This window comes from Eschrichtius robustus, chromosome 1 (assembly GCF_028021215.1).
Source record: "Eschrichtius robustus isolate mEscRob2 chromosome 1, mEscRob2.pri, whole genome shotgun sequence".
NCBI lineage: Eukaryota > Metazoa > Chordata > Mammalia > Artiodactyla > Eschrichtiidae > Eschrichtius > Eschrichtius robustus.
The window spans coordinates 156,526,848-156,553,225 of record NC_090824.1 but is presented as its reverse complement, the minus strand read 5'-3'; the positions used below and the strand labels follow the sequence as shown (position 1 = coordinate 156,553,225).

At 38.8% G+C, this 26,378-nt stretch overlaps 1 protein-coding gene across 5 annotated transcripts in view; it reads left to right on the top strand.

The window, feature by feature from the left end:
- CHD2 (chromodomain helicase DNA binding protein 2) overlaps positions 1-26,378 on the top strand; it is a 116,772-nt gene that overhangs the window by 64,382 nt on the left and 26,012 nt on the right. For all 5 annotated transcript variants that reach the window (XM_068557201.1, XM_068557182.1, XM_068557191.1 and 2 more), the window contains 14 exons: positions 617-688; positions 3,744-3,893; positions 4,660-4,808; positions 5,849-5,945; positions 6,381-6,473; positions 8,931-9,101; positions 10,044-10,219; positions 15,422-15,463; positions 16,043-16,182; positions 21,288-21,426; positions 21,621-21,771; positions 22,891-23,013; positions 24,245-24,373; positions 25,285-25,425. In XM_068557201.1, coding sequence (XP_068413302.1) covers positions 617-688; positions 3,744-3,893; positions 4,660-4,808; positions 5,849-5,945; positions 6,381-6,473; positions 8,931-9,101; positions 10,044-10,219; positions 15,422-15,463; positions 16,043-16,182; positions 21,288-21,426; positions 21,621-21,771; positions 22,891-23,013; positions 24,245-24,373; positions 25,285-25,425 — 1,773 coding nt within the window. The remainder of the gene's footprint in view (positions 1-616; positions 689-3,743; positions 3,894-4,659; positions 4,809-5,848; positions 5,946-6,380; positions 6,474-8,930; positions 9,102-10,043; positions 10,220-15,421; positions 15,464-16,042; positions 16,183-21,287; positions 21,427-21,620; positions 21,772-22,890; positions 23,014-24,244; positions 24,374-25,284; positions 25,426-26,378) is intronic.

The following is a 26,378-nucleotide window of genomic DNA, read 5'->3' as shown; positions in this document are numbered from 1 at the left end:
TATGTGCTAGTAAATGCCAGAGGCTCTCCTGAAGATACATTTTGGCTGTTTGAACACTTTGCTCTGATTTTAGAGTGTAATTTTCAGAAAAGCTGGGATATATGACTCACTTAATTTTAACATTTTCAATATTATGGGAAAATATTTTCCTAACAAAATTATGTAAATGATTTTTTGGTTTATGGAGCACTTAATAACAGGGCAACTTTTAGCCATGTAGCTAAGGAGCACCATTTTTTGCAGGAGCTAATTATGAGGTGACCAGTGGTACTATTTCCTAATCTCTTTGGTACCCACAGATGTAGAAGCAGACAAAGCCTCTAAGCACAGCTTGGGTTGCCACCTTTCTCCTTATGTCCTGGTGGCCATTCTGATCCTTGGATAAGCCTAGATGGCCCTTAGAATCAGAAGCTTCTGACCTTGAGTTTGTAACCGGAGAGCTTGGGGCAAGTCGGGTGTGCTGCTGAAGCACAGCCCCTGGACAGCACTTTGCCAGTGTGTTCCGGTTATTTTTACTCGGTGGGTGTTGGAGTGATGAAGGTTACAAGTCTGGTGTTCTATTTTGAGTGTAGCTGATCTTCCTGCCTTATGATTTTCATGTGGTTTATTTTTACAGCGTCTGGATGGTTCCATCAAGGGAGAAATCCGAAAACAGGCACTGGACCACTTCAATGCAGATGGGTCTGAGGTATACCATGCATGGCTTTGTTATTTGGGCAGCTTGGGCTCTGTATCAAGGGGAAAGCCTTTCTAGCTTAATATATTCTGTTTCAGGAACATTTCACAGTGCAACTCTCTCCTACCTCATAAGGGAAGGAGAAATCACTAAAGATGCCTCTTAATTTTGTTGTTTGTCAATCCAGAAAAGCATATGCATGCTTATCTCCCCTGGTCTGGATTAATGACAGAGTAGTTCCGGTATCAACTGAGGGTTCTCTGGCGGCTTTCAGATGCCAAATTTCTGGGCCTAGAAGAACCACAAGGCAAGGGTTGGGGAGGGCTGGCTGGTAGGATTAATTTTGACATGTATGTTACATCAGAAGGTTCTGATCGATACTTTTTTTGGTGACTTGAGTCTTGAAAAGTATGTTTGCTGTGTCTCAGATTTGTTGGACCCCGGTAGGATGTGGCTTAATTCCCTTGCTTGGGCTAATAGCAACATTGGTTAATCTGTTAAGTATCCAACTTGAATTTGGCATTATAAAGTATTTTGTTTTTAAGGTACATGTGGAAGAGCACTTAGGACAAGTTAGAAACTGTGGTAACCTTGTAATTTGTGCATATCAAACTATTAAATACCATGGGATGTGAGAGAAGAGGGGAAAAGAAGTTTAGTGTAAGTAAGGCTATAGTGGTGTGAGGAGTTAAGAAAGCCATGGTGAGGGCCAGAGGTAGAACTAAAAGTGTTTTGGAGAGAACATTAGAACTTCCGAAGTCTGGGCCACTATTCTTTATAGATAGACCAGGCTTAACTTTCTGCTTTCTCAAGAGCTTTGAACACTCTTAATGTCTGTCTGTCACTCCAGAATGGTATGACTCCTGCCCCTTGAATAGCACATAAGCCTAGTTAGACTGTGGTATTCTGACTATTTCTCCAGCCTAAAATTTTAGTTCTCCTTGAGGAATTTTGGGCACTAATCTCTTCAGAACCAAGGCTCTGAATGGTCAAGGAGAAGAGAAATGTAATTACTAAAAACATTGATTACCATCTAATTCCCATCCTCCTCTCTCTCCTCCCTATTTCCTCAACTGTAAAAGCACCATGATGCCCTACTTCATAACCCTGCTGTGACGACTAAGTGCAATACCCCACACACAGCACTGAGCGCAGGGCCTGGTTCATCGCAGGCACCCCATCAGTGTTACCTGTTTCTCTTCTTCAGTATTTGTTGAGATTGGTTTTGTGGTCCCTACCGTTAGTTTAAAACACAGTGTGAGTTGAATGTTTCATATCGCCCTTTCTCAAAAAAAAGCTAAAGTGGCTTTCTTTGTAGTTCTCTGTTGACTCCCCTGTCCGATGGCTAGATATAGAATAGAGATTCTTTACCATTTTCTGCAACTCTGAGTCTTTTTTAAATTAATTTTAAAAATTACTTTATTACTGGGGGAAAGTATTATAAACACATTTAGAAATTTTGGAAGATGGTGAAGAGTACAAAGAAGAAATACTGTACAAAGAAGAAAACTTCCATCCCAGAGAAAGCTTGCTATTCACATTATTTGGGTGCATTTCCATTCATCCTGGAAGAAACCCTTTGTTTCTTTCTATGTTTGCCCAGTTGGGATCATGCTGCACATAGTTTTGTGCTTGCCCTTCATTCAGAATTCTACTCTGAGCATTTTCCCATGTCATTAAAGATTTAAAAGAACTGTAATTTCTAATATTTTCTCATGCCTGTTCCATCATTTATTTGACCATTTTATTGTTGTCAGATGTTTAGCTAGGATATGAGCATGTAAAAAAGATTTTTGATACATTTTGCTAAATCACTCTTCCCAAACAATTTATATTCATAATGTTTATGTATGAATATTTCCATTTTACCATTTGATAATAGGCACAAATAATATCTTAATATAATTCATATTGTCTTTGATAAAGAGTGACATTGAAAATATTTCTTATGATCATTCAGACCCCAGATTTCATTTAAGTTTTAGGTGTCTCATTCTCAAGTGTTCACCTGCAGGCTTCTCTTCAGAGTGTGGTGTTGCTTGGCATCTCTGCCAGGGCTCACAGACTATGCTTCAACATCCCTGTTAATCAGTTCTTTATTGGAATTGTTTAAAGCTCTTGTGAGACAGCTCTCTCCATTTTTATTTCTATGGCATAATGTTGGTGATTGTGACTGTTATTTAGAATGTGGAGATCTTTTCATTGCATCTGTGTATATGTATTAAATATACCCATTTATCAAAAAGTAACTCAGAACTACCAGTTTTTGAGTGCCATTTCCATGCCAGAAAGGTGTCAGTCTTTGATACATGACCAAATTCCCTGGAAATAGAAATCTGTTTGGCTTTGGTTTTCTCTGGCTCATAGAGTTTATTCTCTGCCTCCTGCCCATTTTTTTTCTGAGCACTCAGATGCAGGTAGGTGTACTGTGCCTGCCCAGTCTCTATTATCATTGCTGTGGAAACTGGAATATGTCAGTGCCTGGGTCTTTCCCACACACTGCTGTTCGGCCATACCTGCTCTGGTTTTCTTTGTGCATGTTCCGTGGTGATTGAGGATCCTGTGCTGTCCAGTGTGGTTCAGTCATGTGATAAGTTAGTACAGTGTTTCTGTATTCCTCACCAGCCTAACAAATGAATGGACATTTACCCGATAAAGTCTCCTTGCTCATACTGACTGCCTTACATGGCATAATCCACCTTTACCCAGGAAATAAGTATCTAAGCAACTTGCTGAAACGATCCTCATGATAATTAAGTTTGTCTGGTTTCTGTTAACTGCTTGTGTACTAGTTTTAGCCAGGAGAGACCACCAATTCTTTTGCTCCTGTTGCCTTATCAGATTCTACTTTACTCCTTAGTTCATTGCACTGACTCTTACCTCTTAATCAAATGAAAATTCACTCTGCCATCAAGTCCCTGACATTCTTGTAGCCTCCATAAAGTTTGTCCATCATATCTCACTTTTCTTCGCACCTGCAGGGGTTTCCAGGTATAAGGGCTTATTGGACTGTGAAACTGTTTCTGAGAAGGCCACTGCATAAAGTAGTATATTGCATTGTGTACAGGACTTCTGTTTCCTGCTCTCGACAAGGGCTGGTGGCCTGGGAATCAATTTGGCTTCAGCGGACACAGTCGTCATCTTTGATTCTGACTGGAACCCCCAGAACGACTTGCAGGCACAAGCCCGAGCCCACAGAATTGGTCAGAAGAAGCAGGTCGGTGGAGAGGGGCCTCTAGATATGGCTTGGAGGGGAGGGGGCGGGGGAGGTTATTCAGCCCTTTCAGGATGTTTATAAAATGCTTTTTTTTTTTTTTTTTTTTCCTGTTTCGTCTTCATCTCCCCAAGGGTAGATGTCTGTTTGTTAATTAGTACAGAGAAGCTGTCTTTGGGGCTGAGATGAGCTTATAGATATGAAACTATTCTTTTTCGCTGTTTGAAAAGTATATCACCAGTAACTTTCTGGCTTACTCAAGGATATATGATGAATAGACTTAGAATTGAAATTTTCCATCTATTTTATTATGGAAAAGTTGTTAAAATATTCTAATATTGTTCAAGATGGTCTACTTTTATTACACATGACCAGTATTAACTCTGTGATATGTTGGAAACGTACACACTTGTTTCCTTTGTAGATGAATTTCAAAGTCTGCTCTAGTACTGGGTACCTCTTAAGTTTCATTTGTGGCCAAAGATTCAGTTTTCAATGAGACAGAACATTCTTTAGCAGCATTTTTATTGTTAGAACAAGGCTATAATAACAATTCCTTAGAGGCTATTTTATTTAAGAATGTAATGTGCTGCAAATAGTAAAAATATTGCATGTACAATACTTAAGTTGTCTGCTTGGATGGATGGCTTACAAGTGGTATGCCATACCAGAGAACAAATATTTTTTTATTTTCCCCCTTGGTTTTAGACAGAGGTAACTTTTTTGTATGTGTGATCAGGCATAAGCATAACATTTCCTTTTCCTACAGGTAAATATTTACCGCTTGGTTACAAAGGGGACCGTGGAGGAAGAGATCATAGAACGGGCCAAAAAGAAGATGGTATTGGACCATCTGGTGATTCAGCGCATGGATACCACTGGCCGGACAGTTCTGGAAAACAACTCTGGAAGGTCCAAGTAAGTGCCGGAAAGATGGGAGAGGTAGCAGAGTCAATTTTATGTCAACATTTGGTATAATTCATTTTTCTAATAGGATGCTTTACAACAGACATTAATCCATTAATTACCTGGAAAAGGCCAAGCCAAAACTGCAAGAAGATGGCATTTTCATTTAATTTTTGCTCTCCCTGTTTCTCCTTCTTCTTCGGGTTCTTTTTTTTTTTTTTTTTTTTCCATATCAGCCGTTTTCTTATGTGCCCTCTCTCTTCCTTTCCTGCCCTCCTCTCTTGCCTTTTGCTTTTGGCTCTGCCTGTGACATATGACACAGCAGCAGCAGTGGCAGCTGTGTGCTCCTCATTGGGCTTTCATCCTGGCACAATGTTGCCTTGGACTTTTCAGCAGTGAGAATGCACCAGATTGAATTGGTATCTATTTCTTACTGTTGGTAAAAATGTTTGTGTGGAGATTATCTTTCCTATTGAAAACAGAAGGCTATAAAAGGAAAGTAGTTACGTTTCAGTTGGCTTTATTTGGAAACACAACTATTTCTCTTGGAGAGTTTACATTTTGACCAAATTGTTGAGTATCTTCTGAGGCAGTCCTACAACTTGTGTTACAGGTGAGATCAAATGAGCCCTTCCTAATTAGATGATGATAATTTTCCATTAAAGAGGAAACTAGGCAGAAAAAGCTTGCTCTTTTATTTTGGACCAGAGATGAGGAGTTTGAAAATTCTTGGTGAATGGTAACTTTCTGAGTCAAAGGACAAAGAGAGAACTCCCTTCTCTCATGTTGCTAATTATCTTTCTTGCTTAACCATGTAACAGATGAATCAACAGGAAAATAATTGATTTCTTAGTCTTTTGTTAGGTTAGATTTACCACCGCAGACTCATCCTGTGGATTAAAAAACATGAAATATTTGTGAGCTCTTTTTTCTTGTGGCAGAATTTATATCTTCACCAGTAATTTGACCTCTTTATGAAGAATAGATATTTAGAACTCCACAGAGGTTATTTGACATTCCTAAAAGATTACAACTACATTTTATTTCTGCAGTTCAAATCCTTTTAATAAAGAAGAGCTGACAGCGATTTTGAAATTTGGAGCAGAGGATCTCTTCAAAGAACTGGAAGGGGAGGAATCAGAGCCTCAGGTAGTCAACAATAAGGGAAAAAACTTTCTTGATAAGTATCATCTGTGAGAGTCTGAATTTTTCTGGAAGTGATTCTGAGTCTGAGACTTTTATAAAGAAACGGTAGTTACTTGCAGAACATAGTTTCTCTTTATTTTCTTACAGAGCTAAAAGCTCTTACTAAATTGACTAGGAAAGAATGAGAAAAGCATTTGAGGATTTTGTCTTTGGTCTTTTTTGTTCCAATTTTATTTCTCGTAATTTCTGAGGTTTCATCTTGTCATTTGTATAAATAAATAGTAGTTTGAAACGTTAGATATAAAGGACATGAAACTGGGAGTGTAAAAGAAAATGGAATATCAGAGAAGAGAGTTGGTTTATTTGCACCAGTCATTTTCAGTAGATGCGTACCACTGTTGCCTTTTTACCATGTTTGTGTTGCTCTTGTTCTTTTAGGAAATGGATATAGATGAAATTTTGCGCTTGGCTGAAACCAGAGAGAATGAAGTCTCAACAAGTGCAACAGATGAGCTTCTGTCACAATTTAAGGTAATGAAAATCATTGTCTGAGAAAGTCTTTAGCATTGATTCATGAACCAGTAATAAGTAATGCCTGTCAGTACTTTCTGGGTGCAAGGGACTCTGCTTTTCTCTTTACCTAAGTTGACTCATATCCCTCAAAATCATTCTCTAGAGTTCCAAGTATGATGTGGGTATAGACTGTATAGTCCTCCCCATGAGGGTCACCACTGAAGTGGTCCATCCTGCCCAGATTCAGTGGGTAGAGGAAAAGAAGCCGGTGTGACAAGGGCTGAGAATAAGCTGTCAGTGGGATAGGTGGAGAACTTGATAGTGTGGAGCTCTGGGAGGGGTGGAGAGGTTGTGGGAGAGACATTAATAGAATCATAAGAAAGAGAGGTCAAAGGTATGAAAATAGAAGGTGACAGTTGGGAAGCTCTTGACTTGGTGGGATTTTTTTTTAAGGACAGTTATGGGGTAGTTAGTGGTGTTTGATAGAAAATTAAATGAGATCAGGACTAAATGCAGAAGCTGGGCACCTGATGAGTAGGAGGTGACAGCATTGAGTATAGACATTAATAAAAAGCTTAGTGAAGAGATCAGTGAAAGTAATTTATGAGGATAGAAGGATCAAGCAAGGCAAAGTTTTTTAAAGGTGTTACCACGTTTCTAGGTTGAGGAAAGAAATTGAGAATAGGGAAATACTGAAGGTTCTAAGGAAAAAAGGAAAATTTGATTGCACATTGCCCAGGAGGAGACTGGAACAGATAAAATCAAAAGCACAGATGGAGGAACTGGCCTTTGAAAGAAAAAGGAAAGTATACACTTCAGGGACTAGAGGGGAGAGAAGATGTAGGAGTTCCAACTGGTGACCTTAATAACCAGTAAATTAAGTGAGGTGTTTGCTGAGAAGTGGAAAAGATTTGGGATAGTCCCATCCAGGGGCCAGGAGTTGCCAGGAGGAACTTGATTTAGGGTGTAGAGCTGAATTTAGAAGATGGGGCTTCACATTAGAGCCAGTCAGCAGGATCATATGACTTGCTCCAGAAATACTTGAGGTCAGAGAAGTTGAATCAGTTGGCCATCCCAAGGTGGAAGATTGGCTTGGGAGGCATAGAGGAGTCATCAAAGTGGCAGAAGTTTCCCAGATTCCAGTGAGAACGTGGTTGAATGGATTCATCATGGTTTGGTTCCATGCATGTTAGAGAAGTAGGGAAGACCTGGAGGTTACGTTACATTGATGGTTATGTGTGGTAGACCCATAAGGGTTGAGGAAGAAGTGTTTGAAAGGAAGCATTATTTTGTGATGAAGTCCAAGGTTGGCCACAGGTAGAAGTTGTCTTAGTGGAAGAAAAAGGAAGGAGTTGAGTGGATCACAGAGCTCTAGGATCAGAGTTAATGTGTCTGCGGATGCAGAGGATGGAGGTGAATTGTTAGTGTTTCAACTGGATTTCACTTCTATGGGTACTGCTCCCTTTTTTTTTTTTTTTTTAATTTTATATATATATTTTTTTATTGGTTTTTTTTTTTTTTTTTTAATTTTGGCTGTGTTGGGTCTTCGTTTCTGTGCGAGGGCTTTCTCCAGTTGCAGTGGGCGGGGGCCACTCTTCATCGCGGTGTGCGGGCCTCTCACTGTCACGGCCTCTCCCGTTGCGGAGCACAGGGTCCAGACGCACAGGCTCAGTAGTTGTGGCTCACGGGCTTAGTTGCTCCGCGGCATGTGGGATCTTCCCGGACCAGGGCTCGAACCCGTGTCCCCTGCATTGGCAGGCAGATTCTTAACCACTGCGCCACTAGGGAAGCCCCTGCTCCCTTCTTAAACAGAAGTAATGTTCATGATGGTGCCCTGGTCTAAATATATTAAATATTTGATATGAAATAAATGGAAGATTCTTCCAGGTTTGTTTCAGTTTTTTGCATTTTGTGTTCTTGTTTTTATTCCTAAGACTAACATGCAGTTTTGAGCATATGAAATTCTTACATACCTTTAACTTCTATACTTTTGATAAAAATGAATACGGTAACCAATAGCTACTGCTTTGAGTTATGGGTTGTTTCAAATGAGCTCTCTTCAGTGGCGATTTATAATGTATCGGACTGTAAGTTTGTAATGGATTAGTATTAGGTTTTCAAATGTTATAATCTAAACAAATCTAAAATTTCTAATTAGTACATTAGAAAATGTGTATGATTTAACAGCAAATCTTTCAATAAAACTTATAATAAGACAGTTTGTAGCTTTATATCTTTCCCTGTTTTTCAGTAAAATTTCTGATGAACTTTAGGATTTGGCAAGTAGATTTTGTCGGGGGGGGGGCGATAAGGGAGAGATGAGTAGAAAATTGATTATTTGATTATGTAATATCGCAGGAGTCCTATTATCATTCATAGCATGTTAGATTAAAAACAGTGCTTGAGTTGGTGTGTTAGTAGATGGTGTTTGGGAAATAGGGAAATGTCAGTCAATGAGTTGTCCATTGTTTTAAGGTTGCCAACTTCGCAACAATGGAGGATGAAGAAGAACTAGAAGAGCGTCCTCACAAGGACTGGGATGAGATCATTCCAGAGGAACAAAGGAAGAAAGTAGAGGAGGAAGAGCGGCAGAAAGAACTGGAAGAAATTTATATGTTGCCTCGAATTCGGAGTTCCACTAAAAAGGTGATCAAGTAATATGAAAGATATGGAAGTATTGATACTTCTTATTTTGTTCACCTTATGTTGTTGTCTGGACGTGGAGGGTTCCAGGGCAGAGTTATAGGAAACCTAGCAGAGGGAAATGGAAAAATGCACAAGGCTCATGCGCATACCTATGAGCCATTTGATCTTTGCAGATTGGCTCTTTGTGAGATGGCTGGACAGGACTTTGAGTTTGACAGAAGTTTGCATTTTGCCCTTGAGATTAGAACCAGTAAATCTAAGAGTTTGGTTCTAATTGGCAAGGGCTTTGACTTTCAGAGTCAAACCTCTTTTCACCTTTAAGAGTTTGTTCATAGCACTTGGCATAAATACTTAGTAAGAGATTATATAAAGGTGCTTTAGTTTACAAAGCTCTATCATAGGCACTATCTAATTTGATTTTTGCAACCACATTTAAGTAGATAGACTGTTTTATTACCCAGTTGTTGGAGTTAACAGACTCAGGTTTGTCTGAGATCCTAGTAAATCAGTATTAGCTAATAGTAGCTATCATTGAGTATTTCCTGTATGTCAGGCATAAGTTAGTGCTTTTCCACTTACTGACTCATTTATTTAATTCTTAATGAAAACCCTGTATTATAGGTGCTATTGTCCCCATTTTACAAATGGAAAACAAAGGCATGAAGAAGTAAAGTAATTTGCCCAAGGAAGTAAACATGAAGCCACAATCGAAATATTTTTATTCCAGTTTACTTAATGACATTACATTATGTCTCTGGCAGAGTGACTATCCCAAGCAGGTCTTCTTTCATCACATGCCATCTGCCTCCTTCTTTCTTAAAGGGAAATTGACTTGCCTGATACGATGGGAAGTTCTGAGTATTAAGGGGTTAAGGTGGGCTGGTCTTAGTCCTTAGATCTCTTGGACCTGGCACTTGTTACAACGTGACTTTGCCTTTTCAGGCTCAGACAAATGACAGTGACTCTGATACTGAGTCTAAGAGGCAGGCCCAGAGATCCTCTGCCTCTGAGAGTGAGACAGATGACTCTGATGATGACAAGAAGCCCAAGCGCAGAGGGCGCCCCCGAAGTGTGCGGAAGGACCTCGTGGAGGGATTCACTGATGCCGAGATCCGGAGGTTAGTAGGGGCTCTGCTCTCCTTCCCCCTCACATTTGGAAGGACATGCTGTAAGCCTCAGGTTGATGGATCCCTGACATTGATGACAGGGAGGTCAGAGGAAGGCAAGGGGGACTGAGTCATGCTCCAGGGCCCCAGGATGATTCTCCCTTCTCCAAGGTTTTCCTCAGTTGAGCTCTTTCTTTTTGTTTACTTCTTGTTCTGGGTTCTGAACATTTCACAAAGAAAGTCCAGCCAAGAGGAAAGAGGCTGTTGGAGGTAAACTTGGGCTGAAACTTTCTCTTTTGTTTTTTTTGAAGAATATGAATAAATACATACATACATATGTATCAATGTATATAAAAGAAATGGTATAAATATAAAAATTAAAGTAGTACAGATAACCCCAGTTTACTTTCCATCAGTGTTAGTGCTGATACCAGTTTGGTTTATTGGTATATACAACATACTGTTCTGCAGCTTCTTGTCACTTATAATCAATTTTAGGCATCTTTCTATGTCAGTACTTATTACACATTTGTTGGTGTCTGATTCACACCCCCTCTTCCCTCCAGAAAAATCTAAAATTATTGCTTCCAAACCACTTTTCCCCTAGCTTCCATGTTATTTTTTTTAAAAGCTGAAGAAAGTAGAAAATATGAAAATGATTAACTTTATGGTCTAACCCAAATTTTAGCTATTATCAAATAGTCCTTTTAGGTCAGTATTTGAAATCACAAGGTCTTTGTTTCCCACTAAATGTTATACCTGTTCTTTTATTCTTTCTTTGTTTAATTTATTATGGAAAAATGTAAATGTATACAGACATTGATAGAATATTAACACACCCCTCCCCGGGTATTATTTTAACCATTATGAGTTTGCAGTCAATCTTGTGTGTGTACCATATTTCTATTTTCCCCTACTCTCAGTGTTATTTTGAGAAGAATGTATATTCTGCTGCAGTTGAGTGGAGTGTTGTATAGATGTTTTTAAAGTCTATTTGGTTTACTGTTGTTCAGATCTTCCATTTCCTTATTGATCTTCTGCCTGATCTGTCCATTATTGGAAATGGGGTATTGAAGGCCCTATTGTTGCTGTATTGTTTATTTCTCCCTTCTATTCTGTCAGTTTTTGCTTCATATGTTTTGGGCCTCTGCTGTTAGGTGTGTATGCTTTATAATATGTTGTCTTGATGAATTGACCGTTTTCTCATTATAAAATGTCCTTCTTTGTCTCTAGTAACAATTTATGTTTTAAAGTTTACAACTTGGTTAGATATTAGTGCAGACACTCCAACTCTCTTTTGGTATTGTATGTGCAGTATCTTTTTCCTTTTTTATTTCAATCTGTTTGTGTCTTTGAATCTAGCTTGCAACTCTTATAGGTAGTATATAGTTAGATGTTTTTTAAAAATCCATTCTATTGATCTCTTCCTTTTGATTGAAGTCTTTAAACCATTTACATTTAATGCAGTTACTTATAAGATAGAATTTATGTCTGCATTTTGCTGTCCGTTTTTTACGTCTTGGGTCTTTTTTGTTCCTTTATTCCCCCATTACTGCCTTCTTTTGTATTACATATTTTTTAGTATACTATTTTAATTCTCTTGTTTCTTTTATATTTTAAAAGTTATTTTCTTAGTGGTTTCCCTGGAGATTATAATTTGATGTTTTAACTTAGAACAATTCAGTTTAGACTAATACCACCTTAATTTCAGTGGTGTTCTAAAACTTTACTCCAGTTTAGGTACATTTCTTCCCCCTCTTTTGTGCTTTTATTGTCACACAGATTACATCTTTATACTTTATAAGCCCACCAACACAGTTTTATAATTATCGCCTTATGCAGTTGATAGTTAAAATCATTTAGGAGAAGAAAAGAGTTACTGACAAAAATACATATACACTGTCTTTTTATCTACTTACTCAGGTATCCTCCTGAGGCTCTTATTTATTCATGTGGATTTGAGTTATTGTTTCATGTCTTTTCATTTCTGCCCAGAGTACTCTCTTTAGTATTTCTTTCAGGGCAGGTCTGCTAGCAACAAATTCTTTCTTTTTATTTATCTAGGAATGTCTTAATTTCTCCTTTGTTTTTTAATAAATTTATTTATTTATTTATTTATTTTTGGCTGTGTTGGGTCTTCGTTTCTGTGCGAGGGCTTTCTCCAGCTGTGGCGAGCGGGGGCCACTCTTCATCGCGGTGCGTGGGCTTCTCACTGTCACGACCTCTCCAGTTGCGGAGCACAGGCTCCAGACGCGCAGGCTCAGTAGTTGTGGCTCACGGGCTTAGTTGCTCCGCGGCATGTGGGATCTTCCCAGACCAGGGCTCGAACCCGTGTCCCCTGCATTGGCAGGCAGATTCTTGACCACTGCGCCACCAGGGAAGCCCTCTCCTTTGTTTTTGAAGGCTAGTCTTGATTCTTTTTCTGTCTTTCACATTGGATAATCTCAGTTGACCTATCTTTTTTTTTTTTCTTTTTAATTTATTTTTGGCTGCGTTGTGTCTTCGTTGCAGCAAGCGAGGGCTACTCTTCATTGCAGTGTGTGGGCTTCTCATTGCGGTGGCTTGTTGCAGAGCACGGGCTCTAGGTGCGCAGGCTTCAGTAGTTGCAGCATGTGGGCTCAGTAGTTGTGGCACACGGGCCCTAGAGCACATGGGCTTCAGTAGTTGTGGCGCACGGGCTCAGTAGTTGCGGCGCACGAGCTTTGTTGTTCCTCGGCATGCGGGATCTTCCCAGACCAGGGATCAAACCTGTGTCCCCTCTATTGTCAGGCGGATTCTTAACCACTGTGCCACCAGAGAAGTAAGTCCCTCAGTTGACCTATCTTTTAACTGATTTTTTTTTCTTCTGTCAATTCATATCTAATCCTGAGCCTCTCTAGTGATTATTTTCATCTTAGTTATTGTACTTTTCAACTCCAGAATTTATATTTGACTCCTTTATATAATTTCTGTCTCTGTTGATATTCTCCATTTGGTGATATATTATTCTCAAATTTTCTTTTAATTCGTCAGACACGGATTCCTTTAGTTCTTGTATATGTTTATAATAGTTGATTAAAACCTTTGTCTAAGAAGTTCAACTTCTGGACTTCCTCAGGGTCTATTTCCATTGAAAACCATCTTCCTTCCCTGTATAGGGACCATACTTTTTTTGTTTTCTGTAATTTTTTGTTGAAAACTAGACATTTTAAGTAATACAATGTGGCAAGTCTGGAAATCAGATTCCCCCTGCCAGCAAGAGGTTTTTGTATTTGCTGTTTGTTGTTGTTGCTGTTTGTTTAGTAACTTTTCTGGACTAGTTCTGTGAAGTCTGTCTTCTCTGTCTTTTGAAGTCTCTGCTCATGTAGGTTAGTGGTCAGCTAATGATTGGACAGAGACTTCCTTAAACACCTTAAGTCTACCAACCAGTAAATCTACCAGCCTTTGCTGAAGGGCTACTTGTGTATTTTGGGGATGTCTTCAATGTTCTGGTAGGCAGTTTACAGCTCTGCCTTAACCTTCAGTTCCTGTTTGTGCAGAGCCTCAATGCCAGTCAGAGGTGAGAGATTCACAGCTCCTCAGGTCTTCTCTGTGCCTGCACATAGCCCTGCATATATGCAGCCTTCTAGATACCCAGGAAGATGCCTGAGCTTTTCAAAGACCCCAAGACTTGTGGACATCTTTTCCCCCAAGTTTTTCCATTGCAGTTTTTGGTCAGCCTGTTCATATCACCAACTTATAATGCTGCCTCAGGCAGCTGTGGTGTTAAACCTTTGCCTCTAATTGTTTTTTGACCAATGAACTACAGAGTGTTCTTCATACAGAGTCAGGTCGAATGAAGGCAAGTCTGAGAATGGAGCTTCTCAGGGTGCTGTCAGTCAGGTCAAATAGCACTGTTCTCTGGGGAAAGAGCTTTTGGGGAGCTCTAGGCCTGTTCTGCTCCCTCTAGTGGCTGCTGTGTTGCTTCTCTGCACAGCTGCAGTAGTTGGGAAGGTGTAGTTTTCAAGGCAGTCATGGAGCTGGGGAGAGGGCATGGGAAATAGAGCAAGTCAAAATGCCAGAGAGCTCACTGTTCATACTGAGATTCAGCCATTTTCTTGAATAAATGCTCATAAGATGGCTGCAAGCCTTTGGTTAATTTCCAGCATTCTAACAAAGTTGATTTTGACAATTTTGCCAGTGTTCTTGTTGCTTTTATGGAGGAGTGGATTTTCAGAGGTCCTTACTCCTCCACCATTCCTGGAATGCTTCTCTGTCTCAATATTATTTTGAAGTAATCCCAAATGGCATATTATTGCAGATGTAAAATATTTCAGTATATATCAAGAAGAAGAAATGTAGAGTGGAGGAATAATCCTCAGGTTTGCTTTCACATATAGTACTTTCCTAATCCATGCTGTTCTTAGCTATTGTTATATTCATCCCCATTTTCTTTAATTGCTGTGCCCTCTCTTTTCATTTTTTTTCTCCATAGTATCTCTCCCTTCACTTTTATCTAATCGGGTAGTTTGGCATGTTACAGTGATGCCCTTGATATATCATGGCATCTTGCCTTTTTAGTGAAAGTGCTAGTGGTTGGCTCTAGGGAGGGGAGTGGATTACACATGGATTGGCATGTAGCATGGTTTAGGCTAGAGACTTGTGGAAGGATAGATTAGATTTTTGGCTGGAGACAATGTTTGGCAGAAGGAGTCAGAGTTTCCAAAATAGTTTTGCCTAAAAAGTTTAAAATCATATGTTTATTTTACTTTGCCTCATTACAAAAAGTATTTGAGGCAGTCCTAAAAACCTTATATTTGTATTGTTGACCAGAAAGTAATGGAAAATATTGTAGTGTGGAATTGAAAGTAACAATAGTGGACTAAATAGACCACTTAACTGTACTGGATTTTATTGTAAGAGGTTGTGGTTTTTAAATCATTTATTATCTGTTGAACTCCATAAACTTCTAAAAATGATAGTACTAGAGTTAAGTCACCATTCTCAATTATGTCCCTAAGCAGTTTCGTGACCAGTCACTGAGAATAAAGTTAATCTTTGAATAGATTTTTAGCATTCATTATTTTAAGCTGGCCGCTTTCAAAGGCCAACTTTAGTTCATTTAGTGGCAGTCGCAAGGATTGGGCCCGGTCTCCTGTTGACAGTTTTTATGGCTCATATTTCATCACAGGATGTGTTTGCATTAACATAGCTGAAGTCTGTTTTTCTAATGTGATTTATTGATTATTTTCTTAGGTTCATCAAGGCGTATAAGAAGTTTGGTCTCCCTCTTGAACGGTAAGCTTAGTAATATAATAGTTCCTTATCCACCTCTTTTTCACTTCTGTGTTGTAGAGGTTTCTTTGTTTGGTTCTACTTTCCATTTTTAAGGTCTGGCACCTTTTGACAGCCTGGTTTTTAGACATTAATTTACTCACCTGCTCCAGATGACTTGGAGATCAACGAAACATACTGTACATGTAACTGTACTTCGCTTCTAGGAACACTGCAGTGAATGAAAGTAGGCTAGAGAAAGGAAAGTGAGCACAAAGAAACAAACCAGTGCAAATAGCTTTGGGGCACTTCACCTGCTACTGTTATCAGACAGCGCATTTAGTTAATAAAGAAAGCTGAACCCTTTCCCCTCTGTTTTTTGAAATTAGTCTGTTTTTGTGGACTATTCCAAGTCAGATTCTTTATGATGGAAAGTAAGTCGTCAGTCACTGTCCGAGGGTTCTTGTTGGAACGATCAATTAAGGCGTGTAGAGAAAAGTGTCTTTGCAGGAGTAAGCTTATGTGAAACCAAGTGGTAGCTCACCTGACATTAGAAACGTGGGCACAGGGCCTTGAGGTATCCCCGTATTTGTCTTCCCTCAGGCTGGAGTGCATAGCACGTGATGCTGAGTTGGTAGATAAGTCTGTGGCAGATCTGAAGCGCCTAGGGGAATTGATTCACAACAGCTGTGTGTCAGCAATGCAAGAATACGAAGAACAGCTGAAAGAAAATGCCAGCGAGGGTAAGTCAGCATGTCTCCCTTAGTGATTCTCAAAGACCTGGCACTTGTGGATTGGGATCTCTGCTGCTAAGGGTCTTTTTTTTTTTTTTTTTTTTTTTTTAAAAAAAAGATGAACACACTTATATCCCATGCATCCCTAATTTTTTGAGGTGTGTATTCTCACCTGCCTTTACGTGAGCTCAGTTTTAAGATTCTAAAGATTTACTCACAAATGAAGTTGATTTGCAGAAGGTGCAAAGTAATGAACAAGATGAATGATTTCTTTTAATGTTACTGTAGAAAGTTTAGATTGGTTTGAATGATGTAAAGACCTGAGTGGGTAAAGCTGAGTGGACACATTTGTATTTTGGCTGTGAGGACATTACAGACCACAAACATCAGTAATTATCTTGGATATACATACATGTATTGTTTTGTTGTGATAAACTTAAAGGATTTAGAGAATTAGTTAGAATAAAAATAGTAGATGAATATTGTAAACCTTTTTGTTGCAGTGAGACTCTCTTGGCACTAGAATTTGTTGCAATTTGATTCGACCTGTAGTGTGTTTTGCCTTATACACCAAGAGTGCTTTTGCCTGTCCTTTAAAAGCAGGAGGTGTCAGGAGAGAGCTGAGGTCCTTGTTGTTAAAGGACACCCTTATAGTTGAACCTCAAACAAAAAGATGAGGGTGTGGTCATTCCACAGTTCACTGGACTTGTGGTTTATCTGTGCCAGTGCCCCCATTCTTTTGTCACCCTTCACTGATGTTACTCACAGGAGGCTCTGTCATCTGTGGTTAAGTATTCAGGCCCTGGAGGCAGCCAGTTTACCTGGAATCTTGGTCCTGCCATTTCTTAGCTGTAAGACCTGAGACAAGTGATAGCCTCTTAACAGTCTCATGTGCAAAATAGAGTAGTAGTCCGTGCCTCAAAGGGTTTGGATGGTCCCTTGAATAATTCCGTACATGTGAAGTGCTTGTCATCACGTCTGGCTTGCAGTGTTAGCTATTTCATTAAGTAAAGAAGTATTTATGCTTTGAAATTTTCTTCTTAAGGCTGTTACTAAAAGTAATAGAATTTTAAAATATCTTGAATACAGTCAAAAACATTTTTGTTTTTTTTTTTTTTTTCCGTGAAAGAAACTTAAATAACTTGAGTGGTTTGGACAGTGATCCAAATATGTGCTTTTATAGCACCAAGAATACATCCAAAAGTAAATCTTAACTTTACAGTGTTTTTGTTTTTTCCTTGTAATTGTTTTGAATAAGTATTACATTCACATGGCTCAAAAATGAAAAACAGGTATCCCTATTATTTCTTGTCTCCTTCTAGAAATATAAGAATAAATATGTTCAAAAAATGAATAGACACTGTTTTAACACAGTTGGTGCTGTAGCATGCACACTGTTCTGTACCTTGCTTTGTCCATCTCACAGCATATTTGGAGATATTTCCTTGTAACGGTTCCTTCCTTTCCACATGTTTCTTTTCTCTGCATGTTCACATTCTGCATCTGGTCGATTGCTTCCTTCTGGCATTGCTTAACTTGTTTCCATATATACTTTCTATAAACCAGCATTTAGCATATTCCTGAGTCCAGGTTAACATTTCCAATGCTAATGTTAAGATTATCGATATCTCTTTGCTTAAGTTGAAAATTTTGTTCCTAAAAATGTTAACATAATCATGTATTTGTCTTATACATTATACACGTTTCCAAATATTAATACCAATTTTACTGTTTTTGTTTGCTTTTTTTCTTCTTTCTTTCTTTGGCTGTGCTGTGCGGCTTGTGTGATCTTAGTTCCCTGCCCAGGGATTGAACCTGGGCCATGGCAGTGAAAGCGCCGAGTCCTAACCACTGGACTGCCAGGGAATCCCCCTAATTTTACTGTTAACAATAAGACTTCTTAATGCGGAGTTTGATTTCTTTGTGTTTCTTTTTGTCCTTAAAATACACCTCACTAGCAGTACACAGAGTACTGTGTTTTAAAATTATTTGAAATTGTTCTTTTCTCTGTGTGGTTATGCCACCAACTTAATATATAGTTTAGTATCTTTTGTTTTCTTTTCTTTTCAGTTTCTAGGGACTACTTTTCTCCTTTTGATGAAACTTTGCTTCTTTAATTATGTAAAACATTTGCATGGCCCAAAGTCAGAACAAAACCAGGAACACGATGAGAGAATCTTGCCTTCATTCCTGTCCCCCCAGTACTGTTCTCTTCCTCCCCTGTAGGTAATCATTTCTGTTAGTTTTGGGCTTATCTTTCCGTTGTTTCTTTTTAAAATTTTAAGTCTGTGTGTGTGTATTTTCGCTATTATACAGGAGATATCATACATTATATTCTGTTCTGCACCTACTTATTTTCACATACGGTGTTCACTCCATCTTACTGTGTAGAGTTCATACCTTCTTCCTTTTACAATTGCACAGTATTCCGCTGTGTAGATAGATGTTAATTCACACTTTAATATCCCCTAGTAATAAATATTTGGGTTGTTTTCAGTCTTCTGCCACTATAAATAAAGCCACAATGAATAAATAGTTTAATGAATATGCTGTTTCATATCTCTGCCAGCATATCTTTGGGATAAATTTCTGGAAGTGGGATTATTGAGTCCTGGGAAAAATGCATATGTAATTTGGTTAGATACTGCCAAATTCTTCATAAATCTGGTACCATTTACATTGCCACCTACAATGTATATTCATACACAACAGAATGTATTGTCAAATGTTTGGATTTTTGCCAAACTGACAGTTGGGAAATGGCATCTCATTTTTCTTTCAATGAGCAAGGTTGTGCATCTTTTCTGAGGGCCACTTGTGAACTGTCTGTACATATATTATGCCCATTTTCTATTGAGCTGTTGGTCTTAATTTTTAGGATCTCTTTTTCTTTTTTTTTTTTTTTAAGAAGATATTTAATACAGGGAATTTTTAAAAAATTTTATTTATTTTATTTTTGGCTGTGTTGGGTCTTCGTTGCTGCGCGCGGGCTTTCCCTAGTTGCGGCGAGCGGGAGCTACTCTCCTTTGCAGTGCGTGGGCTTCTCACTGCGGTGGCTTCTCTTGTCGCGGAGCACAGGCTCTAGGCACGTGGGCTTCAGTAGTTGTGGCACACGGGCTCAGTAGTTGTGGCTCACGGGCTCTAGAGCGCAGGCTCAGTAGTTGTGGCTCACAGGCTTAGTTGCTCCACGGCATGTGGGATCTTCCCGGACCAGGGATCGAACCTGTGTCCCCTGCATTGGCAGGTGGAATCCTAACCGCTGCACCACCAGGGAAGTCCCAGGATCTCTTTTTCTGAGAAAAGTTGCCAGTGTTCTCCTCCAGTTTGTGATTTGTCCTCTCACTTTGCTATGGTATTTTGTACAGAAAACTTAAAAAAATTTTATATAGTCAAATTTATCAATCTTTTACCCTATTTTTGTTTTGGATTTTGATCAGTTAAAAACATTTCTCTACAAAACGGAAACAGACTCACAGACATAGAAAGCAGATTTATGGTTACCAAAGGGGAAAGGGATAAATTGGGAGTATGGGATTAGCAGATGCACACTACTATATATAAAAGAGGTAAACAACAGGGATTTAATATAGCACAAGGAACTATTATATTCAATATCTTGTAACAAACTAAAAAAAAATTTTTTTTTTCTACTCTGAGGATATAAGGGAAGTCATTAAGATCACCACCCCCCACCACTACCAATACCTATGTGATTTCATTTACTTTTATATCTCTGATTCACTTGGAGTCTTTCCTGGTATTGCATCCAGGTTTTTTGGATTTTGGATTTTTCCTATATGGCTACTATATGTCTCAACACCATTCATTAAAGATGGTTGATCTTTTCTCCACTGCCTGAATTTTTTTTTTTTTGAAGAGCTACACAATCTGTTATGGATTTACAATATTAGTATCCTGTTAATGGGCGTTTAGCTTTCCAATCTTTTGCTTTACGGTGTTGTGGTAAATAATCTTGTGTGTATGCCATTTGCGCCGTATCCTCCCACCAGCATTGACTAGAATGGCAGTGTCTGTTTCCTCTTAATCGCACCAACATATTTTCAAATCTTTGAATTTTCCCAACCTGAGGTTAAAAAGGCTATGTCTATATATTTAATTTGCATTTCTCTTACCATGAATGAGGTTGAGTATTTTTCACATGGAACCATTTGTATTTCCTTTTCTGTGAATTGTCTCTTTATCCTTTGCCCATTTTTCTGTTGCAATCTTTTTATTTTACAGATGAGGAAACACAGACCCAGAGAGGTTAATAACTAGAAGTGAGAGGGGAAAGGGGACAGGGGGTAGTTTGTGCAGGTCCGGGAATAAATCCAGATTTCTGATCTTCAGAGGAGGTGCCTTTCCCATTTTGCCACATTCTGTTCCAGAACTCATCAGTATTGTTGGGAATAGCATTTGCAAGTGAAATTCTAGTGGATTATATGAGAATCCCTAAATAATTGTTTATAATTGTAGTGCCATTTCATCGACTTGAATGTTAAAAAAAGAAATCTTTTCTCAGGCTCTGAGCCATCTTCTCCCTCACAGACAAGTGTCATTATCATGCATTTCGATTTGGACTCTTTGGTTAGAATTGACTGCTTTGTTTTTACCTCTAGGATTACTTTAATTGGAAACTCGGGCTAGGGTAACCTTTCCATGACTTCTTTTGTTCATCATTTCAAATGTGTTAGTTATTAACTTGATCTCACACTTTTTTAGTAGAGAAGATCATCTTTTAAAGCACTTAAAAATCTGTTGATGGGTTAGAAAAACAAAGAAAAAACTTCAGCATTAATATTATTCCTTTAAAATCTTCTTTCATAAATTTTAGTGATTTTAGAGCCAAAGTATAAAACAAATAGGAAGATTAAAATACAATTATAAACACTACTGGATTAAAAAATTCTAAATCTTAAAAAACTGAATTGTTTAGAGATTATTTTACAAACATTAATTGAGAAAATTTTTTGCCTTACTTGATTATACCTTTGAATTAACGATAAACCAGAAATATACGCTGAGGGAATAAGAGTTCAGGATTTGTTGACCTATGTTTTCTGTGAAACTTCAGCGAATTCTCACTTAACGAATACGAAATTGGTGTTCTTTAGGGAAAGGACCAGGGAAAAAGAGAGGCCCAACTATCAAGATATCTGGGGTTCAGGTTAATGTGAAATCTATTATCCAACATGAAGAAGAGTTTGAGATGCTGCATAAATCTATCCCTGTAGACCCTGAAGAAAAAAAAAAGTGAGTGTAATACATGCTCGTGCGTGGGTGGTTGTGCCATTAGAAAACAGATTTGAAGTTACAGATATGTGTAGTTATGTAGTATTTTCATTGTCTTTTCTCTAACATACCAGAGTGCTTTTGCTCATTGGTGTTTATTCCCAAATCAGAAAGACCCCTCCTCTAATGTCCTCCTGCTTTGGAAATCTTTTCAGATACTGCTTAACCTGTCGTGTCAAAGCTGCACATTTTGATGTCGAGTGGGGAGTAGAGGATGATTCTCGCCTATTGCTGGGAATTTATGAACACGGCTATGGAAACTGGGAGCTAATTAAAACGGATCCAGAGCTTAAGTTAACTGACAAAGTAAGTATTTCTGTGATGCTGGAGATGTCTAGAAGATTTGTTGTATAATATTTTTATATTGATTACTTGCTTTTAACTATTTTCTGGGGGGTGGGGATCAAATTGGAAATTAGAACGATAGTAAATTCCTGGGATTTCTTTATCCTTGGAAACATTACCATCTTTAGTGGACTGTGGCACTATTTCAGAGATGACGATAATAGCCGGTGAAATTTTTGGGAAATTATAGGAGAAGTCTTCAAATTCTGATTTTTATTGTAGGTCAAATCTCATTGCAACAAATACCAGGGTAAGATTATTAATAATAAGAGCATTTCTCGGCCTTAGTTGTTGGCACTTTCTTTAACAATATTTGAAACAGCCATATTTCATTTCTACACATGAAGAAAGAATGAGCCATACCTTGGTATTTTTTGTAATGGAATTAAACACTGGCTGTACTTCTCCCACAAAATCGAGCCTCCCACCCTATCCGTTGCACATCAGGCTACCAAGTATAGTAAGGCCGTGCTCAGAGCTGTAAGCAGGGAAAGCTGGCTCAAATTTTAGTAGGATGCGCTCCATGTTGTGCTCCTGGCAGGGCTTTTCCTGGCACGTCAAACAATGCTCATCCCAGGTGCAATGTTCTCAGAGGGTGACAGCACCCTGCCATAAGCACTGAGACCAAATCCAGTCTGGCCTGAGAGGTCCAGCTGTGTCCTGGCATAGCTCAGTGCTCTCCAGCAATGCTCTAAGAAGCATTTTCAATCTAAAATGAAGCTTTAACCTAGCTCCAGGGATTCCCTGCTCCTGGAAGGAGGAAATCCACGACGGCTGGGATGCTCTAGCAGATGAAGCCAACAAGCCCCTCCTACCTGAGTTGTTCTACCCTGTTAACAGCACAGGTAGGAGCCAGTGGGAGAGCTGGATTTCTCCATCCCATTTTGTAAAACGAGAACGGCTCATAAGGGATTTTCAGTGACTGGGAGCCATGGATATGAGATAGGATCTGAGGCTTTATCTGTATTTTGGGTGGTGGGGAGGGAAAGGACTGCTCAGTTGTTTGTCATCTCTGTTTATCCTGATCCACTAACCGGGCCGTGGGCCGTGGCGGGTACTTCTCTTCCTTTCCTGTTGAAGATCCTGCCAGTGGAGACAGATAAAAAGCCCCAGGGAAAGCAGCTGCAGACCCGAGCGGACTACTTGCTGAAGCTGCTCAGGAAGAGTCTGGAGAAGGAGGGGGCCGTGACGGGCGGGGAAGAGGTGAGTGCAGCTGCCAGCCGGGCACCGCCCAGGGGTCTGAGGCTCCAGCCCTGCAGGTTTAGGTCGGGGCAGAGATGCCCTCTCCAGGCACCTCCACAGAACGCTAACCCTCTCCTTGTCAGGTGTTGCTATTGAGGTTCCAGTAATGATGGTTTGGTTGGGTAATGATAGGAATGTTCATTTAGTAATTGACCTAAACATCTTGGCATTCTCCTCAAATATTGCCTCAAAATAGTCCTCATTTCTCCCAGTGCCACTGGTCTAGACATACTGTTGCTGTGTCTTTATGCTCCTTCCTCAATTTTGGAATATAGTTCTCAGTACTGCGTGAATGTCACTGGGTTTGCCCGTTGTTACAGCTAACACTCGGCTACTTGTAATCATGAGTCCCAGGGATAAAATGGGTAATTAGGATACACAGTTAATTCAGAAACTGGACTTCAGTTACAGTTGCCTGACTTGCTCAGTGAAAAATTTCAACCGAGTTACTAATGGACTCATCTGAGCTTTAGCTTTTATTTCCCCAACTTTTCATTTCAATTCAGGCCTAAAAAGATGAGAATCACAGTTAGGAGATACTATAAGTTACAGCCAGTAGTAGCAGCCTTTGTGTGTGCATGTTCCTTAAGTGCTCTTAGAGCCATGCCATTTGTATTAATTTCCCTATATTATAAAGAAAGCAAGTTTTAGAAAAAAATCCTGTCCCATACCTTGTCCTTTTCTGTGTAGTAGTGTCATAATTAATGTCATTGTTCACATAATATGTTGAGGATATTCTATAAGTTAGGTTAGGTTCTGGGGAGATAGATTGCATCATGTTTTTACTTGTTTAAATTACTGTATCTGTTTGAGTAGATGAACACCTTTTCATTATTTTTAGATATAACATGCTTCTAGTTTTTTTTAATGTTACTCTTATCTTATATATTATCTTTATTTATATCTTTGTACGTAAGGTATTTTTTCTTCTTTTGAATTTTATCTTTAGATTGAATTCCAAAAAATGGAATCAGTAGGTTCAAGGATATGGATGTTTTTGTGTGGCATAGGAGATTTATAAGGCCTATAGTTTCTTTTTTTCTCCTTCAGGTAAAATTGGTTGCACTCCTTTGAATTTTCTCTGAGTTTCCTTGTTCGAATTGTATGGCTGCTGCTGTTCCAAAGAATTATGATGTTATTTGGTCATGCTTTTGAGGGACTTGCTTTATCATCATTTTCTTACCCTTTCCAGGCCAAATTAAAGAAGCGGAAGCCTCGAGTAAAGAAGGAAAACAAAGCACCGAGGCTGAAAGAGGAGCATGGAATTGAGTTTTCATCTCCTAGACACTCAGATAATCCATCAGAAGAGGGAGAAGTAAAGGTATGAGGCTGGATTTCAGTTGAGATTATTTTTAAGTTACATTTATTGTGCCAACTGGTATAAAATCATTTGAAATGTGTTTGGTTTACATGCCAGAGTAGATAAAATAAAAATAGAAACTATGTTATGTCTTTGCTTAACCTGTGAGAGAGGAATATAGTTGTTCATTTAAAATCAGCAATTGAAAATTCATAATAGAAGTGAATTCGTAATGGAAGGAAATGAAGGGAACCATGCAAATGGCAGTTGACACTCAGCCTCATTGTTGGGAGCGATAGGGAGTGGTGGAGACTGTGGTTAACCAGGGAGCTCATGCCTAATGTATAGGGGCAGCTGTTATGCAGTTCATTGTTGGGTGGGCCAAACAAAACTCATCTGTGGGTCAGGTTTGGCCCAAGGCCTGTCAATTTTTCACCTCTGGTCTAAGCAAAATGAAAAACAACTTGCTAGCGTTCAGTCTGTTGTTTCAGTGACTGAAAACTTTATGGGATTTTATTTTGTTACTCTTCAAGTGTAATTGCCCTTTGAGGTTATTTCCAGGAGGATCAGCAGTGGGTATGTGAACTAGCATGGATTTGAGTCAAGCATGCATGAATTCAAATACTAGCAACCTTACCAATTACTACCTGGCAGGTATATAATCTCTTTGTTCCTCAGTTTTTTCCATCTGTGAAATGGGAATGATAATGCCTGTGTTGAAGGGTTGCTGTGAGAAATAAAGAGAAGATGTAAGTGAAGAGCATCTGCCTCTACAGGCTTCACTTTAAGCAGATAGCTTTAAGGCTGTATGCTTGAGAACATACTTCTGTGGACACAATGATGAACCATTGGGGCAGTGCTTTTTTTTCTAGAAAGTAAACGAGGAAATGTAAAGTTTGTGGCAAAAGCTCATAGCCTTGTTTGTTTTCTAGGATGATGGCTTAGAAAAAAGTCCAATGAAAAAGAAACAGAAGAAGAAAGAGAACAAGGAGAACAAGGAGAAACAAATGAGTTCTAGGAAAGACAAGGAAGGGGACAAGGAAAGGAAGAAATCAAAAGATAAGAAAGAGAAGGTATCGATGTCATTCTACTTACTGAGATGCCTGCAGCCTTTGAAATTCCCTTCTAGGATTTAGAAGTAGAATGGGGTTTGAGGGACCCTGAAGTAATTGTCATTTTATGAGTATATCCCAGAAGGAAGGATGGGGCTGTCAGGGGGATGCCTGCACCTCTTCCTGCAGAGAGAGGGGAGTGTGTGAGTTGTGGTGTTCTTTAATATAGAAGCCTTTATTTGCTCTTTTATTACACATTTCAGAGAGGGTGTTGGAATGAGACAGGACAGGTAACTACTTGATACATGTTCTCAGACTCATGGTAGAAAAGCACAGTCCACAGATGAATCTGAATACATGAAATACTATGAAATACTATCAAGAGTTAAGCTTTTGGAGTAGAAATGGGTGAAAGCCCTACTATTATTATATAATCTTCATGTTGGGGTTTTATGAAGTTCACTCCAAACCACAGAATTCTGGTACAGTGTTGCATCTTGCTGACTTATGATGAAATTATTTTGCAATTAATCTTTAATCATTGTTAAAACATACAAACAAATAACTGCCTTAATTCTACCATCCAGTCATAGCTCTAACAGATTCCTTGATGAGCACCTTTGGAACTTTTTATTATGCGTATAAGAACAAATATAAAATAAAAATCAGACCAGACTGTTTGGATAGCCTTTTCTCCCCACTTAGCAATATATCACAAACAGCTTTCCAAGTGAATAAATAAAAGTTAAAATCATTTTTAATAGATAAGGAAGATTTTGTTTGATTATAACATTTTGGAAACAATTTAAGTTTCCCATATTGAAATTGCTTTCAAATTTCTAATGTTATGAACTGTACCGTAACAGATACCTTTCTTGGCATCTGTGTTTCTGTAGAAAGGTATTCTTCTCTTAGGGTGAAATATTTAAAAAATAAAAGCACAAAGAATGATTTAGCCAGCATCCACGTGTCCA